The sequence below is a fragment of the Crocuta crocuta genome, unplaced genomic scaffold (assembly GCF_008692635.1).
Source record: "Crocuta crocuta isolate KB4526 unplaced genomic scaffold, BGI_CrCroc_1.0 scaffold48, whole genome shotgun sequence".
Lineage (NCBI taxonomy): Eukaryota > Metazoa > Chordata > Mammalia > Carnivora > Hyaenidae > Crocuta > Crocuta crocuta.
Window position 1 is genome coordinate 10,490,668 of NW_027533089.1, and position 18,155 is coordinate 10,508,822.

The following is an 18,155-nucleotide window of genomic DNA, read 5'->3' on the forward strand; positions in this document are numbered from 1 at the left end:
AGGTTTGCAAAAATGTAAAACAATGACATTCTTCTCACTAAAATTGTGTTTTTGAAGATGTAGTTTTCATTAAAATGTTACATATATTATAGGTACTGGATTTATTACTTTTAATGAATTAATACAGAATTTTAAATTTTTTCCCATTTTTAATTTCTAATACAGTAAATATTTATATACATTACCCATATAAACACAAGCTCAATGGGTCCTAATAATTTTTAAGAGTACAAAGGAGTCCTGAAGCCAAAAATTTGAGAACTATAGCTTTAAAGAATGCTGTCATTCCTAATAGCCCAAGCAGTCAGGCAAAAGGAGAATTTATTTCTAGGTTGTCAAGATTCATTACTGTCAAAGTAATGTTACTGCATATTTCCCTTTATCCCTCTCCAAGTTAGCAGTAAAATGTTCTCCAAAAAAATAAAATAAAATTACGCAAGTAAATATGAAGCCACAATTTATCAGGCTCTTGAGGAATTTATTTAAAGCCAAGGTATCTGACATTGTCATGTGTGAATATCATATTTTAGTAATTTAATTAAGAAAATGCTGTTATTCAGATTTTTCTGTTTTTAATCTAAAGTGTCAGTGACAATAGTGAATTGTCACATTAACAAAGATATTTTAATGCAAATTTAAACTCACCTGTAAATACATTTGGATGAGGGAAGTTAATAACAATAAGCTTCATCACCATTTCGGGATAACAGATGGCAATTAGCCAAGCAATCATTCCCCCCCAGTCGTGGCCAATAAGAACACATTTGCTGTATCCTGTAATGGACAAAAAAATGTTGACATCTTCTAAAAGAAACAGGTGGATGCATTATTACCTCACATAAAATGGTAAATGATATTCTGAAAATAAAATCTTCCCATAACCTGACTGTAACTAGGCACTTCGTGCAGATAATGAATTCGGTGTTTCCAAAACCTGTATGTCCGAACCAGCTAAGTAGCTTTTTAGAAAATTTAGAAGTCCAACCTCCATTCTAGACCTACAGACTTAGAACCTCTCCCAGGAATTTTTTTTTTTTTTTAATCTGAAATAGCTAGCCCAGCTCTTGTCCCACGAAACTGAGTTTGAGAAACCATGGTAAAAATTACACATAATTAAGTCATAAGAAAGATTATATTATATCATTGATTGCCTAGAAAATTGCACGAAGACAAATTTAGGCCAAGTCTGACTGAATCACCACAAAAGATGAATGAAATATGGGTGTTGGAAATCAATGTCTTTGAGTCTATTTCATTGTAATCAGACTAAATGACAACACTGCATTGATACCCCCAGATCTCATTCACTTTTTTCCTCCTCTTAGAAATTTGGCTTGATCTATGCCCTCATTAGATTATTTTGGAAAGGGCTTTAATTTGATTTCATGGCTTTCTCACTATATTGGCTCCATTAACATTCCATGGTAGCAGCTGGGTTTTAGTCAAAAGAGATGTAGTGGATTCGATTATTGTTAAAAAGTATTTACTCCTCCCCTCTCCCCACTGCCATAAAAGAAGTATACCGTATGACCCCTCTGATAGTTGACTTAGTTGTATGATTTGCTGTGGTGATATGGTGGGTGTATGAATGACTTTGGGCTCAGCCGTATGATTTGCTTTGACCCATGAGCTGCACACAGAAACTTGAAATATGCATCTGCAGCTGGGCTCCTCCTCTTGCCATTTCCGCCATTGCCATCACCGGGAGTGGAAGAGCTACCACCAGGTAGCTGCTCCCCTTTAGCTTGGGCTCCAGTCCAACTCAGAGGGAGAAGCCAGTCCCAGCAAGACCTGTAACCTGAGGTAAAGACTCAGGGGTCCAGCCTATACTTGATGTGCACATCCGTAAGAATATGAATAAATGCCTATGGCTATCTGTCACTGAGTGTGGGATGTTTGTTATACAATAATATTATGGCACTAGCTGATCAATAAAAGAAAGACTGTATAAGTGCTTCTGCATCTTACAGCAGTTTTAAATGAATATTTTAGATGTGGGTTCTGAAGAAATAAATTTTCTGAGTACAAGAATCAAATCTCCAATAATTCTGAAAATAATAAATTGCATACATTAGATCTATTTTTAAAAACAAATTTCGAAAGTCATTCTTGGCTGGTGGACTGAATAGTTATTCCGTATTGAAATAATAGTATTATTTTCAGTTTCTTTTATAAATATTTTCAGCTGTACGCTCGAAACCATGGTGACAGGATCCAGACAACAGCTCAGGTAAATGGAAAATGGTTCCTCCCAAGAAATGAGGTTACCAATTCAGTTTGTTGAATGTTAGTCCCTTAAAAAGGATTAATAATGTTTATTTTAACTGACCTACCTAAAGAGTCTAAAATATCCTTTACATCTGTAATTAGACAGTCCAATTTATAATTCTCTCGATGAATGGGAGCATCTGTTTCTCCATAGCCTCTCAGATCAAGGGCTACAACTCGATATTCACTTTTAAATTCCCTTAGTTGGTGACGCCAAGAATACCTGCAGGAAATAAGAAACATTAAAAATACCACAGTAACTAACTGAAAGAGTTACATTACAGCTTTTCTAAGTGGACAATTGTAAGAAACTTTCTATATTAAGAATTAGTTATATAGGGGCACTTGATTGGCTCAGTTGGTTAAGCTCAAGTCATGATCTTATGGTTTGTGAGTTCGAGCCCCTGTGTTGGGCTCTGTGCTAACAGCTCAGAGCCTGGAGCCTGCTTCCGATTCTGTGTCTCCCTCTCTCTACGCCTCCCCCCGCTCATGCTCTCGCTCTCTCTCTCACTCTCTCTCCCCAGAATAAACATTTAAAAAAATAAAGAAACGTTATTTAGCTGTGTGTGAGCCAGAGGAAGGGACATGTTTGAGAAGGGTACATTGTTGTTCTTTATTAAAATTTATTGGTTTTTTTTTTTACTAGCTCCAGTGGGATGTAAAAAAGGGCCAATATTTACAGAAAGTACAGAGTATCTGATACTAAAACCAATATACTTTTTATTTATTTTTTTAATGTTTATTTTTGAGTGAGAGAGAGAGAGAAAGAGAGACAGAATGCAAGTGGGGGAGGGTCAGAGAGAAGGATACAGAATTGAAGCAGGCTCCAGGATCCCAGCTGTCAGCAAAGAGCCTGACACGGAGTTCGAACTCAATAACTGTGAGATCATGACCTGAGCTGAGTCAGATGCTTAACTGACTGAGCCACCCAAGCACCCCTAAAACCAGTATACTTCTATATGTACATAAGAAATCAATTTCTAAGCTTTTCTTAAATAATGCTGACAACTATCAGGGAATCTGTACTTATAAATGATTCTGTATTGCAGAACCATGTGATTCATAAAAAAAAGTTATGAGATGAAAATCTATTTCCCTAGGGGCGCCTGGGTGGCTTAGTCAGTTAAGCGTCCGACTTTCGCTTAGGTCATGATCTCGNTAAAAAATATTTAAAAAAAAAAAAGAAAATCTATTTCCCTAAAAAATAGATTTTATTCACTTTACTCCACTGTAAATATGGCTCCAAGTTTTTAGTAATAAAAATTTACTTGTGGATGAAAAAGTCTGAAGAGTTTTTAAAAAGATTATCACTGAAAGAATCAAATATAACAGCTGCTTAAGATAAACATTTGTTTGCTAAAACAAAACTCTTCTGTGGAGAAGATCCTGAATGAGTACAAGCAAGTGTGATACTAAAAACATGTAACAGGGACACCTGGGTGGCTCAGTCAGTTAAGCATTTGACTCTGGTTTTGTCTGGATTTCTTGGTTTGTGGAATCAAGCCCTGTGACAGGCTCTATGCTGACAGTGCGGAGGCTGCTCGGGATTCTCTCTCTCTCTCTCTCTCTCTCTCTCTCTCTCCTCCCCCTGTTGTATGCATAAGCTCTGTTTCTCTTTCTCAAAATAAATAAATAAACTTTAAAACCAAAACAAAACAACCATTTAACAGCCAAAATGGCACTGGCACTGACCAATTAGAATGGCCAGAGTGTCTCTGCCAAGTCCTGGAGGTCTCTGCAGGGGCAGGTAACCCCTCTGTGCCTGATCATGGAACTGCATTATTAAATGATATATAGAGATCTGCGAGATTTTTTCTTTTCTTCCTTCCTTCCTTCTTTCATTCCTTCATTCCTCCCTCCCCCCCACCCCCCTCCATCTGTCTATCTTTCTTTCTTTTTAAAGATTTTATTTTTGAGTAATCTCCACACCCAACATGGGGCTCAAACTTACAACCATGAGATCAAGATCACGCTTTACCAACTGAGCCAGCCAGGGCACCTGGTCAGTGAGATTTTCCTCACATAAGCAAAGCATTTGGATAACAATCAGGAAAAAAAAAAAAAGACATAGATTTTTCAAAGTTATTCGCATGCTGTGAAATTCCAAATATGCATTTAAAAAATGGATCTGGATGCATATCTGCTCATGAAGAGAGTTAGAATTATCTGACACAAGCCAACGGGGAGAAAAGAATTTTGGAGTACAATAGTCGAGTGTATACAGGGATCTGAGATTGTAAACTAATAGTGAGAGAGACTTTAGTGTCAAGGGACACAAGGCAGTAAGATCAATGAAAAAATTATGTACTTTATATCAACAGGTCTTTAGGAAGCGTATCAGCCATGGATACAGAATCTTTCATCTGTCATTTGAATATCTATGATTTGTAAAAATCTACAAAAGCAATACCAATTAAGACAGATTTGAAAATGTTAATAAAAAGTGTGTTCTTAGAGAGGTCATAGCAATCATATTAATTGTGTCTTTGGGCTGTAACAAATAAAGCAGTTAGTTTCTTTAAAGATACTCATCTATCAACACATATGATATTATTTTTCTCATTAGCCTTACTTAAAATTTTCAATTGATTTCTTTTATGTTTTTGTAACTGGAGCCCGACTCTTCCCTCTTTAGGGGTTACCTCATCCCCAATCAATAAAGTTCTGCAGATTTTACCTTTTAAATATTTATTTATTCACTTTTCCCGTCCATCCCTACTATCATTACCTTAATTCAGGCTTCCATTAAGGCAGCAACCTATCGATTGGTCTATCTATATTTCATTCCCCTTAGCTCTATCTTCTACAAAACCAAGTGTCATGTAATTTCCCTGCTTAACATCTTTTCTTGAATCCCTATTACATCCATATCTCAGACATATTGTGGGTTTGGGTCAAGACTACCACAGAAAGCAAAATATCACAATAAGGTATGTTTAATGAATTTTTGGTTTCCCAGTGCATATAAAAGTTATGTTTACATTGCAGTCTATTAATTGTGCAACAGCATTATGTCTAAGAAACAATGTATGTCTTTTTTTTTAATATTTTTTATTTATTTCTAGGAGAGAGAGAGAGAGACAGCGTGAGCAGAGGAGGGTCAGAGAGAGAGGGAGATACAGACTCTGAAATTGGCTCCAAGCTCTGTGCTGGCAGTCAGCACAGAGCCCGACGCGGGGCTCGAACCCACGAACCGCGAGATCATGACCTAAGCAAAAGTCGGACGCTTAACCGACTAAGCCACCCAGGCGCCCCAACAATGTATGTGTCTTAATTTAAAAAGTATTGCTTGTGGGGCACCTGGGTGGCTTGGTTGGTTTATTGTCTGACTTTAGCTCAGGTCATGATCTCATGGTTCTTGGGATCAAGACCCACGTCAGGCTCTACACTGACAGCTTGGAGCCTGCTGGGGATTCTCTCTCTCTCCCTCTTACTCTGCCCCTCCCCTGATCTCTGTCTCTCTTAAAAATAAATAAACATTATGGGGCCCCTGGGTGGCTTAGTCGGTTAAGCGTCCGACTTTCACTTAGGTCATGATCTCGCGGTTCGTGGGTTCGAGCCCCGCGTCGGGCTCTGTGTTGACTGCCAGCTCAGAGCCTGGAGCCTGTTTCAGTCTGTGACTCCCTCTCTCTCTGACCCTCCCCTGTCCACGCTGTCTCTCTCTCTCCTAGAAATAAATAAAACATTAAAAATAAATAAATAAACATTAAAAAAGAATTTTAAAAAGTACTGCTTGTATAGAACTGTTGAGTCACTATATTGTACACCTGAAACTAATATAACACAGTATGTTAACTACACTGGAATGAAAATTAAAAGTGTAATAAAATGAAACAAAAAGTAAAAGGAAAAATACTTTATTGTTAAAAATGTGGTACCCATCATCTGAATTTTCAGTGAGTTGTAATCTTTTTGCTGGAGGGTCTTACCTCAATATTGATGGCTGCTGACTGACCAGGGTGGTGGTTGCTGAAGGTTCGGGTGGCTGCAGCAATTTCTTACAAGAAGACAGCAATAAAGTTTGACATATCAATTGACTCTTCCTTTCACAAATGATTTCTCTGTAGCATGGGATGCTGTTTGATAGCATTTTACCCATGGTAGAACTTCTTTCCAAATTGGAGTCTTCTCAAACCCTGCCTCTGCTTTATCAACTAAGTTGATGTAACCTTCTAAATCCTTTGTTGTCATTTCAACAATCTTCACAGCATCTTCACCAGGAACAGATTCCATCTCAAGAAAATACTGTCTTTGCTCATCCATAAGAAGCAATTCCTCACCCATGAAAGTTTGATCATGAGATTGCAGCCATTCAGGCACATGTTCAGGCTCCACTTCCCATTCTAGTGCTCTTGCTATTTCCATCACATCTGCTGTTACTTCCTCCACTGAAGTCCTGAGCTCCTCCAAGTCATCCATGAGGGTGGGAATCACCTTCTCCCACTCTAGCTCATGTTGACATTTTGACCTCTTTCCATGAATCATGAATGCTTTTAATGGCATCTAGAATGGGACTATTCCAGAAGGTTTTCAATGGACTTTGACCAGATCAATCAGAGGAATCACTATCTATGGCAACTATAGCCATATGAAATGTATTTCTTAAATCATAAGACCTTAAAGTCTAAATGACTTCTTGATCCATGGGAAGCACAATGGAATTTGTGTTAGTAGGCATGAAAACAACATTAATTTGGTTGGACATCTCCATCAGAGGTCCTGGGTGACCAGGTGCATTGTCAATGAGTAGTAATATTTTGAAAGAAATCTTTTTTTCTGAGCACTAGGTCTCAACAGTGGGTTTAAAATATTCAGTTAACTATGTTGTAAACAGATGTGCTGTCATCCAGGCTTTGTTATTACATTTATAGAAAACAGGCAGAGTGGATTTAACATAATTCTTAAGGGTTCTAGGATTTTCAGAACAATCAATGAGCATTGGCTTAAACTTCTCAAGTCACCAGCTGTGTTAGAAACAAGAGAGTCAGCCTGTCCTTTGAAGCTTTGAAGCCAGGCATTGACTTTTCCTCTCTAGCTAAGAAAGTCCTAGAAGTCATCTTCTTCCAATAGAAGGCTGCTTGTCTACATAGAAAATCTATTATTTATTATAGCCACATTCATGAATTATATGAGCTGCTTTACCTAGGGCTTTTTGGCTATGGAGATGGTTTCTGTCCTTAAACCTCATGAACCAAACTTTGCTAACTTCAAACTTTTCTTCTGCAGCTTCCTGACCTCTCTCACTCTTCATGGAATTGAAGAGAGTTAGGGCCTCGCTTTGGGTTAGACTTTGGCTGAAGGGAATGCTTTGGCTGGTTTGATCTTCCATCCAGAGACTGCTACAACTTTTTCCATACCAGAAATAAGGCTGTTTCACTTTCTTATCATTTGTGTGCTCAGTGGAGTAGCATCTTTAATTTCAAGAACTTTTTCATAGTATTCACAACTTGGCTAACTGGCACAAGTGGCCTAGCTTTTGGCCTAGTTTGGCTTTCAACATGCCTTCCTCACTAAGCTTAATCATTTCTGGCTTTTGATTTAAAGTGAGAGATGTGCAACTCTTCCCTTCACTGGAACACTTAGAGGCCTTTGTAGGGTTATTAATTGGCCTAATTTCAATGTTGTTGTGTCTCAGGGAAGAGAGAGATGCAAGGAGAAGGAGGAAGACGGGGGAATGGCTTACTGGTGAAGTAGTCAGAACACACACAATGCATATCATCAAGTTCACCATCTCATATAGGTGTGGTTTGTGGCACTTCCAAGACACTTACAGTAGCAACATCAGAGGTCACTGATCACAGAACACCATAACAAATATGATTATAATAATGAAAAAGTTTGAAATCTTGCAAGAATTACCAAAATGTGACACAGAGACACAAAGTGAGAAAATGCTGCTGAAAAAATGACCCCAACAGACTTGCATGCCACAGGGTTGCCACAAACATTTGTTTGTAAAAACCATCATAGCTGTGAAGCACTATAAAACAAGGTACACCCATACTCATAACATGCAGGCCAAGCTCGTCATTCCTGCAGACAAAAACCTCTGAGGTTTGACGATTGCCCAATCTCCCAGCCTGATTACTTTATGGTCTTGTCATTTGCTAGATAATAGAAAGAGCTAGCATTTATATCATTCTCACTACACGCCAGGCACAATTCTAAGTGTTTCACATATAGTAATGTTGATCTTCAAAACAAAATTATGAAGTAGATATTATTATTATCTCCACATTAAAGCTAAAGAAACAAAAACACAGAGAGGTTAACTATCTTACCAAAGGTCACAGAATTAGCAAACAGCAGAGCCAGGATTCAAACCCTGGTAGTCTGGCCTGAGTCCATGGTGCACCGCCTTACAGTGCTAAGGCACTTACAGTGAACAAACGCGGTGTTGCTTTTTGCTTTTGAGTTTGTTCACCAGATTTCCTTTGTCTGAAACAGCATCCTACTCCACCATTCCCCTACTCCACACAATCCCTACTCTTTCCCTTCACTGAATTCCTTATGCTGAGCATGTCCACTTCCAAGAGACTTCCCAGGCGTCCACCTTTACAGGCGGGTAGGGTGCCCCTTCTTACTCTCCCACTTGTACATACACTCTTCAGTGTACTGGACACGTGCGTTATAATGATCTGGGGGTGTCTGGTGCTGCCACTCAGTTGGGAGCTCCCTCAGCTGTCAGAATATTTAGTGTAGGTGCTCAGATGAATGAAAGCCCTGAATCTTGACAGTGCTAGAAGTACCAGCTGTTCAATAAAGCTTGAACCATGAGACAATGAATGACAATTAAAGTTCCCAAGTTCCCAAGTTCCATGGACACTGAAACTTATATTCAGTGTCCATGAAAATGTGCATTGTTTTAATATCTGAAGTATCTGTGTCTTCATTTAGAATTCATTTAATTAGTTGGGGTGCCTGGGTGACTCAGTCAGTTGAGTATCTGACTTTGGCTCAGGTCATGACCTCAAGGATTGTGGGTTCAAGCCTCATGTTGGGCTTTGCCCTGACAGTGCCAAACCTGCTTCAGATTCTCTGTCTCTGTCTCTCTGCCCCTCCCCTGTTTACTCACTCTCTCAAAAATAAATATAAAAAAAACAGTTTTAAAAAATGTTTATTAATTTTGAGAAAGAGAACACAAGTAGGGGAAGGAGAGGTGCAGAGGATCCAAAGTGGGCTCTACGCTGACAGCAGAAAGCCTGATGCAGGGCTTGAACTCATGAACTGTGAGACCATGGTTGAACACTTAACCGACTGAGCCACCCAGAAGCCTCCCCAAAATTTATTTAATTAGGGGGCACCTGGGTGGCTTAGTCGGTTAAGCGTCCGACTTTCGCTTAGGTCATGATCTCGCGGTTCGTGGGTTCGAGCCCCGCGTCGGGCTCTGCGCTGACTGCCAGCTCAGATCCTGGAGCCTGTTTCAGTCTGTGACTCCCTCTCTCTCTGACCCTCCCCTGCTCACGCTGTCTCTCTCTCTCTCCTAGAAATAAATAAAACATTTAAAAAAAAATTTATTTAATTAGATATTTCAAGGTAGAAATTTGAGTCAAAGTAATGTGTAGAATGCTGCAATATTTTACATTTAAAATTTCATTAGAGATTATGCAAACAATACCTGCATATTTTGTTCTCTTATTAATAATTTAAATGTCTTACAAATAAATTCAACTATTGCTGTCATCCATGAGAGGAACCAAAGAACATCTCAAACATTTCTAAGAAATAGGGCAACTGGTGGGGCACCTGCATGGCTCAATTGGTTAAGCCTCCAACTCTTAGTTTCACCTCAGGTCATGATCTCACAGTTCATGAGTTCAAGCCCCACATCCTGCCCTGTGCTGACAGTGTGGAGCCTGCTTGAGATTCTCTCTCTCTCTCTCTCTCTCTCTCTCTCTCTCTCTTTCTGCCCCTATCCTGCTCTCTCTCTGTCTCTGCCCCTCTCCTGCTCTTTCTTTCTCTCTCAAAATAAATAAATAAACTTATTTAAAAAAAGAAATAGGGCAGCTGCTATCTTAATAAATTGCAAAATTTTTAAATGTAATCTTCCCAGAATTCATAAATAAAGCACATTTGATTCACACTTTAAACTGAAAAAGAAATCACCCCAGTGATAGATTGATGGCATTTCATTCATATGATATAAAACAAAAACGACCCCCTTGACATAGAAATGAAACAGACTATAAAATCAGTAACTCCTAAAAATATTATAAATAAAGAAAGCAAGCTATTTTCATCCACATTTTTTTTTCTAGGACCTTTAGGTTATAGCAGAAGACACTTTTGAAAAAGCAGCCTCTTTCCTAGTGATTACCCTTGACATAAGAGGGCTCCTGGTTTACCAGGCTAGTCACATTTAGATGTAGAATATCCTTTTCCCCTTCACAACAGAAAAAAGGCCACAGTCATCAGCCTCTCTGCTCAGCTGTGTGTATGAGGAGCCCTCCCTTGCCTCAGCACTTGAGTAATGACGAATGCATTCCATACAGCTGGTGATGAAGACAACTCAAAGGAACTGCTTGCATCAGCTCCAAATATTTTTAAAAGCGATGCAAATTGAGATGGAGAGAGAGTGGGAGAAAAATCATCTTCTGACAATTTTATTTTGGGATAATTTAGCTAAAAGTCTCATAGATGTATCTGTTTGATATTTCCTTTAGCTTTTAAGAAAGAAAACCCAGAATTTTTATTGTTTCCATGCAACAATATTAAATGTCACCAATTCTCAATAACTATTCCTAGGTAATGATGATAAATACAGATAACATATTGCATTTGTATACTGCTTTTCTGTTTAAAATAATTTTGACACTCGTTGCTAATTTAGGATATTTTGTTTTCGTAATATCAAATATTCTGATCTACTCAATCTACAAATAAGCTTATAATTTCATTTAGGGAAAACTTGATTAATAGAGGAACAATATTTACACTTATTCTTAAAATTTATTTACTTCGAGAGAGAGAAAGAGCAAGTGGGGGAGGGACAGAGAAAGAGGGAGAGAGAATCCCAAGCAGGGTCTACACTGTCAGCAAAGAGCCCCGTGTGGGGCTCAAACCCACAAACTGTGAGATCATGACCTGAGCTGAGATCAAGAGTTGGACATTTAACCAGTTGAGCCACCCAGGCACCCCTATTTACACTTATAATGTAAATTTACATTGGCTTGAAGTGTCAAAGTTTTTTGTTTGCTGTTTTTGGCTTTTAAAGAAGATAGAAATGTGGAGTGCCTAGGTGGCTTGTCAGTTAAGTGTCCAACTCTTGGTTTCAGCTCAGGTCATGATCTCATAGTTTTGTAGGGGTGAGCCCTGCATCAGACTCTTCACTGGCAGCTTGGAGCTTGTTTGGGATTTTCTCTTTCTTTTTCTCTCCCTGCCCCTCTCATACACTGTCTCTGTCTCTCTCAAATAAATAAATAAATAAACTTAAAAAATATAAAGAAGATGAAATGTCAGAGAAGGGGCTCTGGGAAAAAGGGAAGGGAAAGCCAAGAGAGACACCTGAAGTGGTTTAATCAAAACAGCTTTGTCCTGAACTCTAAATCTGACTTTTTCCTGAATGGGGTACCTGAATGGAATTGACTAGATTCCTAACAGGTAATAGTGGTAATTTGATTGGGAGGAAAGACAAAGTAAGACTCAACATAGATGTATTGTTTTAGGGTATGATATAGTCAGATAGAGGTGTCTGATTTCCAGTAATGTCCTTGTAGTTGCTTTAGGACTTTCTCTGAACAAAGGGGTAGCTTTCAGATTAACAGCTGGCAAAGTTCAGTGACTTCAATATGGTCTATTTGAGTAACTGAGTTATCAGGAGTTCATTGTTGTTGTTTTTAAATCTCCTAGAGTAACACATCCAAGACTTGACTTTACTGGGGCAAGTGGGACTGGTGTCCAGGGGCCAGTGCTGGGCCTCTCCTAGGCTGTCCCATTCACTGAAGATTAGAGAACATGTACAAGAATCACCAGGCATTTCTATTTTGCAAAAGGACTCTTAGGAAGAGTAAATAATGGAACAATACTATGAAATATGCACAAAAATGTATCATTGTTCACATATGACAGAGAGCATCTACTGTCCTATGTTGAAAGGGCATCACTGCTATTTGCTGTTTCTTTGAAACAATTACCAAGTGGTTCAACAAGTTTTAGGTTTATTTTTATCTTCATGGTAGACTGTTCCACATGTAAAGAAGTGAAGTTCCAGGAGAGAAAAGAACATGGACAAGTAGTGGGATTGGTGTGAGGTAGAGAGACAAAATAGCTTTTAAATCTTTTCTCTCTAAAAAGTTACATATCAACCCCTAATCCAACAGATCATGGATTTTATTTAGAATGATGATCCAAAATGTTAAAGTGAGGTGTTCTAACATTGTTAGCTAACTTTTTAACATCCTCGTGAATGTTTCTTTAAAGTGTGAAATTTGAAGGATGAAAATCAGTGTATATTATCAGATGAGTATCATTTCTATATACTAAGAACAAGTAGAGGTCAGCTTTGAAGTTCAAAAACGAGGTGTGCCTTAGGTTTAAATGAGATGATGTACACAAAACACTTAGAAGAATGCCTGGCACACAGTAAATGGTCAGTAAATGTTAACTATCACCATCATCATCATCACCAGATTCAGGAAATTGTCTTTTTACAGGCCTGGGACAATGGCCTGTCCCCAGATTCTTCATTACTATCACTTTTCTAAAGAATTTAAATCCAAGTTCACTAACACAGTGTAATAATGATTTCAGAAGTAGAATTTAGTGACTCATCACTTATATATAATACCCAGTGCTCATCCCAACAAGCGTCCTCCTTAAAGCCCGTCACCTATTTGCCCCTTCCCCCATCCCACACCCCTCCAGCAACCCTCAGTTCTCTGTATTTAAGAGTCTCTTATGGTTTGCCTCCCTCCCTTCTGTTACTCTTATTTTCCTTTCCTTCCTTTATGTTCATCTGTTGTGTTTCTGAAATTCCATGTATTAGTCAAATCATATGATATTCATCTTTCCCTGACTTATTTCACTTAGCATAACACACTCTAGCTCCATCCACATTGTTGCAAGTGGCAAGATTTCATTTGTTTTGATTGTAGAGTAATATTCCATTGCTTTACTATCACTCTTAAACCTAGAATTCCACTATCACATATTCTTCACCTCCTTTGAAGTTTTAAAGATTTTGAAAAAAAAAATTTAAAAAGGGAGGGCGCCTGAGTGGCTCAGTTGGTTAAGCATCTGGCTTCGGCCCAGGTCATGATCTTGTGGTTCACAAGTTTGAGTTCTGTGTCGGGCTCAGTGCTGACAGCTCAGAGCCTGGAGCCTGCTTGAGATTCTGTGTCCCCCTCTCTCACTACACCTCCCCTGCTCTCTCTGTCTCTCAAAAATAAACATTAAGAAAATATTAAAGACTGTATCATCCAAAGTCTGAATTCAAAATGCAGCTAGCTCTCAAAGAGGTATGATGTCAATGAACTTTAGTTAATACTTTATCAGTGTAAGGGACTTTATTAATAAATGCATGGAGGACATTAGTGCTGGCACATGGATCTCCTCACTGAGTGAATGGGAATGAAGAAAAGGAAATATTTATTGAGTATTCTCTGGGGCTATGTAAAAGGCTTTCTGCAAGCCTCTCTTTATCTTCACAACAACTCTGTGAGATTATTGCAGATGATCATGCAGGATCCTGCAGCAAGTAAGTGATTAAGCCAGAATTCACCACCCATGTTACTTTCTGCATATTTGACTAAGGCTCCAAACTTCCATCTTCTTGTGAGCCAATCATTTCAAGCACTCCACTAAACGAGTCCACATACATATGCTTGAATTGCACTGGGCTGTTTACCACCTAATTAAGTTGTCTCCAGATGGAAGAACAGATAAAAGTTTAACATGTAAACGACTTATGTTTATTCATGCAGGCAAATGCAAGGAGAGAAAAATCTTCGTGAAGGGAATATCTCAGAAAAAGACATCTATAGGCTTTTTGCTCTGGAAAAATGATGAGGTAAATGGGGTTTTGCCATCCTCCATTCTTTTCTTCAATGCCTAATACTTCCTAGTGTGCTGACATTCTCAATGTATTTATTAATATAATCTGTTTCACTGATAAAGTATGAGCTAAAGCGTATTAGGGGAAGACCTCTTTCAGAACTGGGTGCATTTTTAATCAGGACTTTGGATAACACAAAGTCCTTAAAACTGTGAAAAGGTGCAGAATATGTAATGGTGAAATTCTAGGTGTTAAGAGTGATAATAAGGGAGAAATTTGGAGACAGGGCATTGTCCCAGACCTTAAAAAGACACTACATATTCTGTCTTTCCGTCAGCTCAGAGAATATGATGATTTTTCATCCATTTCTTATAGTTTGTGAACTGTCTCAAGATCATAGCTCTGTGTTATCAAAAATCCAGTTTTCTTTTTACCACCATATGCAGCATCTTTTAAAAAGATATTCATTTTTTAAGAAATGTTTATTTATTTTTGAGAGAGAGAAAGAAGAAGGCAGAGAGAGAGAGAGAATCCGAAACAGACTCCATATAGTCAGAGCAGAGCCTGATGCAGGGCTGGAACCCATGAGCCGTGAGATCATGACCCGAACTGAAACCAAGAGTCAGATGCTTAACCAACTGACCCACCTAGGCACCCCAAGATATCCTGTTTTTAAAAGTTTAATCATATGTTGTTTTCATCTGTACTCAGGTTCAAAGGAGAAAAGAACATTTTCTCCTAGGTAACTAACAACTATGTATTTTTGGTTATAGGTTTTTTTTCCTAATGTGAAATATTCAGGTCCTTCATTTGTCCTGCATTCATATGAGCCTGTTGCTGCATGCTGGGGAAATAGTTCATTCTCAAATTCCATGAGCCTTCTTCTCTCTCTCCACCTTTCTCTCACCCCAGGCTTCACCCAAAGCTTCCAGGCACTCTATGCCTTTGGTTTCTTTCAAATCTCCTTTTCCTACCCAATGTTGTATTTTGCTGGCAGTAAATACTATAAAAACTGTTCTGTAGCTAGTTCATAAATTTTAAACACTAAACCATACTGATTTAAATTCTCAAAAAAAAAAAAAAGGCTGGTACCATGAATGTTCCTTTAGAATAGAAGAATAGAAGGAAAATCATTCCTGTGATTCAGGAACATTAAGGAAGGATAACTGGGTCAGTAGGCATAGAGTAAAATCTATGAAAAGTCATAACAAGAAAATGATACTGTGATAAGACAAGTCCTTAAGGAACAAGAAAAAGTTGGTTGGTAAGTTTACCAGAATTCTGGAAATCCATGAAGCAGCAGCATAAGTGGTTTGCCTCTTTCACCAGCAGCAACATAATGAAATCTTAACCCCGAATCCTGCAGTAGAAAATAGAGGGCATGGAATTTTAGTGATATCTTGAATTGATTGTCAAAGTAAGTGCATTTAGTATTTCCATTTCATTAAAGAAAAAACTTGGCATTATTTTTAATATCAAGAAATAAATATTATTAAATTTCAAAAAGAAAACAATCCCATGATTTATCAATAGCGTAGAGTTACTTTTCTAAACGTTGCCCTTTGCAGTACCTTCCATCTTCCCTTCTTGTTCTACTTACAAGGTCAATTTATATGTTATAAGCTTTTGGATCAATGTCACAATTTGTGACTTTCATCTTACTGATGTGTCACATTCCATCTCATTCAAATTCTGTAGGACATGTAAATAATTCTGATCTGAATTTATATTCCTGCCATGTTTACCTCCTAGTCATGTACTTTTCTCAGCTTGCCCGTCAAGAGCTGTGCCATCAGTTATATAATTCACACCTCCTTTCCTTATTTTTAGTTCTCTTCTTCCCACATTATTATTTTAAGTTGAGAGTTGTATGTACTGTTCCCCTGGCTTCCTGCTCCTCATGTCATGTCAATGTATTTCCAACAGCAGAATGCTCTGAATGCTCAAGACTTTTCTCTGCACACAGGAGACAAGACTGCCCAAGGAAAATGAAAAGCATAGGGGTGAGACAAGGATGTAGCAAATAGAAGGCAAACTGAAAAGAGGAAAATGGAGAAAAAACAAGAAAGGAAAACAAAAACTCAGAAAGAAGTGAAGAAAGAAACCTAGAACCCAAAGCTGAGCACAGAGACTGGGTTTTATATCAGGTAACCCAAGCAAGGGGGTTTCCAGATGTGAAAAAAATCTTAAAAGGTTATTTAATTCAACCCCATCATTTTGACAGGTTAGGAAACTGAAGCTCAAAGATACTAACATGAGTCATAAAGGCGTTTGGGAGCAGGGCTGTGACCAGAACCCATTTTCTTCTAGCTGGCAGGAAATATTCTTTCTCCTCCATGGTTCTGTCTCTGGGCCAACTCTTGAGAGTGACCAGGGTCAGAGGAAAAGCATTATAAGGAATTCCAGATGATTCTTTCTCACTGCTTTTCTTCCTCAGGTTGGACCAAGATAACAAACCTGACTTTGCCCTCATTTGCAGAATGCCTTTCTAGAATTTCAGTGACTTCTGTTATTGGTGATGAATCATGGCTACTTGATTGGATTTAGTGAACAGATACTTTATTGCACTTACTATGTACTAGGCACTGTTCTGAGGTTTTATTTGTTGTTTTTTAAAGTTTTTTTTTCCCCCAAATATTAATTCCTTTCATTCTCATAACAACCGTAGGCTGAATAAGGCTAAAAAAATGTGCCCTTGGTCTTTTGAACTCTAGCTGCTGGACACTCTAGCTCCTAATAGGAATCCTCCACTTGGTGACATAATATCCCCTCATGTGAGTCTAGTTTTGAAAATCCTGTGAGTCAGACTGCAGGGTGCCTCATGAAGGGCCATATCTCTTCACCACCTGGAACCTCAGGAAATGGAATGTCCGTGGGCTGCCAGGAGGTTTGGGACAAGCACAAACAGCTCCAGTCTGAATGCATGATTGACATTTACTTTTTATTCCATTCCTTTGGCCTCTGACTTCATAAGTCTGCTTCCTTGCCCACAAAGATACACCATTTATTTATTGTTTCATGCTGGTTAGGTCATCTGCGAATGCTCCATTCCGCTACTCTGAATAAAGTCCTATTTCCAATGACTTACTCTATTTACTCTTTCAATCTCTAAAATTTGGGCAAGGACAGCCTCATGAGGCAGTAGGGCGCCTAGGAACAATCCCCTACAGCTGATCTGAGCTCTAAAGGGCAAAAAGGTGACACAAGACAGCCTTCCCTTACAGGGAGCAGAATTATACTGGGTTGTTGTGGTGGAGCAGGAGGGGATAGTAATATATATAGGACCCTGATGAGAGACCCTCCACATAACCTATTCTCAGTCTCTCTCTGTCTCTCTCGGTCTCTGTCTCTCTCTGTCTCTCTCTGTCTCTCTCTCTCTCTCTCTCTCTCTCTCACACACACACACACACACACAGGTCCGACCCCTCACCCGCCACACCTCGCCCCGCTTGCTTCCCCTTGGCATCCTCCCTGTCCCCGCGGCGCGCTCTGGCGAGACCCAGGAACCCTAAGGGACGCTGGGCGTCATGGAAGGAGCAGCCCCGCGCGCTCTGCTCTCACGGCGGTCACGTTCCCTCCCGATACCGCCGGGCCGCGCCGGCCTTCACCTTGATCCGCACGTAGCAGTGGGTACCCAAAGAGGGGTCGTTCAAACACGCGGGAGGGTGTTCCCGGGCGACCCTCCGGAAGGTCTGCGCCGGTCCCTTGCCGATGCTCCACAAAAGTTTGAGCAGGTAGATGGAGGCGCAGAGTCCGCAGTAGCAGTAGACCAGGGACCAGAAGAGCAGGGACCGGATCGTGACCGTCAGGCGGAGCAGGCAGTCCCGCAGCCTCGCCATCGGGCGGGGCCGGCGGCAGGGCCCGCTGTCCTTCCGAGGCGCGGGAGCTGGGGCGC

At 39.4% G+C, this 18,155-nt stretch overlaps 1 protein-coding gene across 1 annotated transcript in view; it reads right to left on the reverse strand.

Moving 5' to 3' along the window:
- Positions 1–18,099, reverse strand: part of EPHX4 (epoxide hydrolase 4) — a 34,275-nt gene extending 16,176 nt beyond the window's left edge. Inside the window, exons 1-4 of the mRNA XM_077746117.1 lie at positions 17,869–18,099; positions 15,535–15,620; positions 2,334–2,491; positions 646–774 (exon numbers count right to left, since the gene is read on the reverse strand). Coding sequence (XP_077602243.1) covers positions 646–774; positions 2,334–2,491; positions 15,535–15,620; positions 17,869–18,099 — 604 coding nt within the window. The remainder of the gene's footprint in view (positions 1–645; positions 775–2,333; positions 2,492–15,534; positions 15,621–17,868) is intronic.
- Between the last annotated feature and the right edge of the window lie 56 nt (positions 18,100–18,155).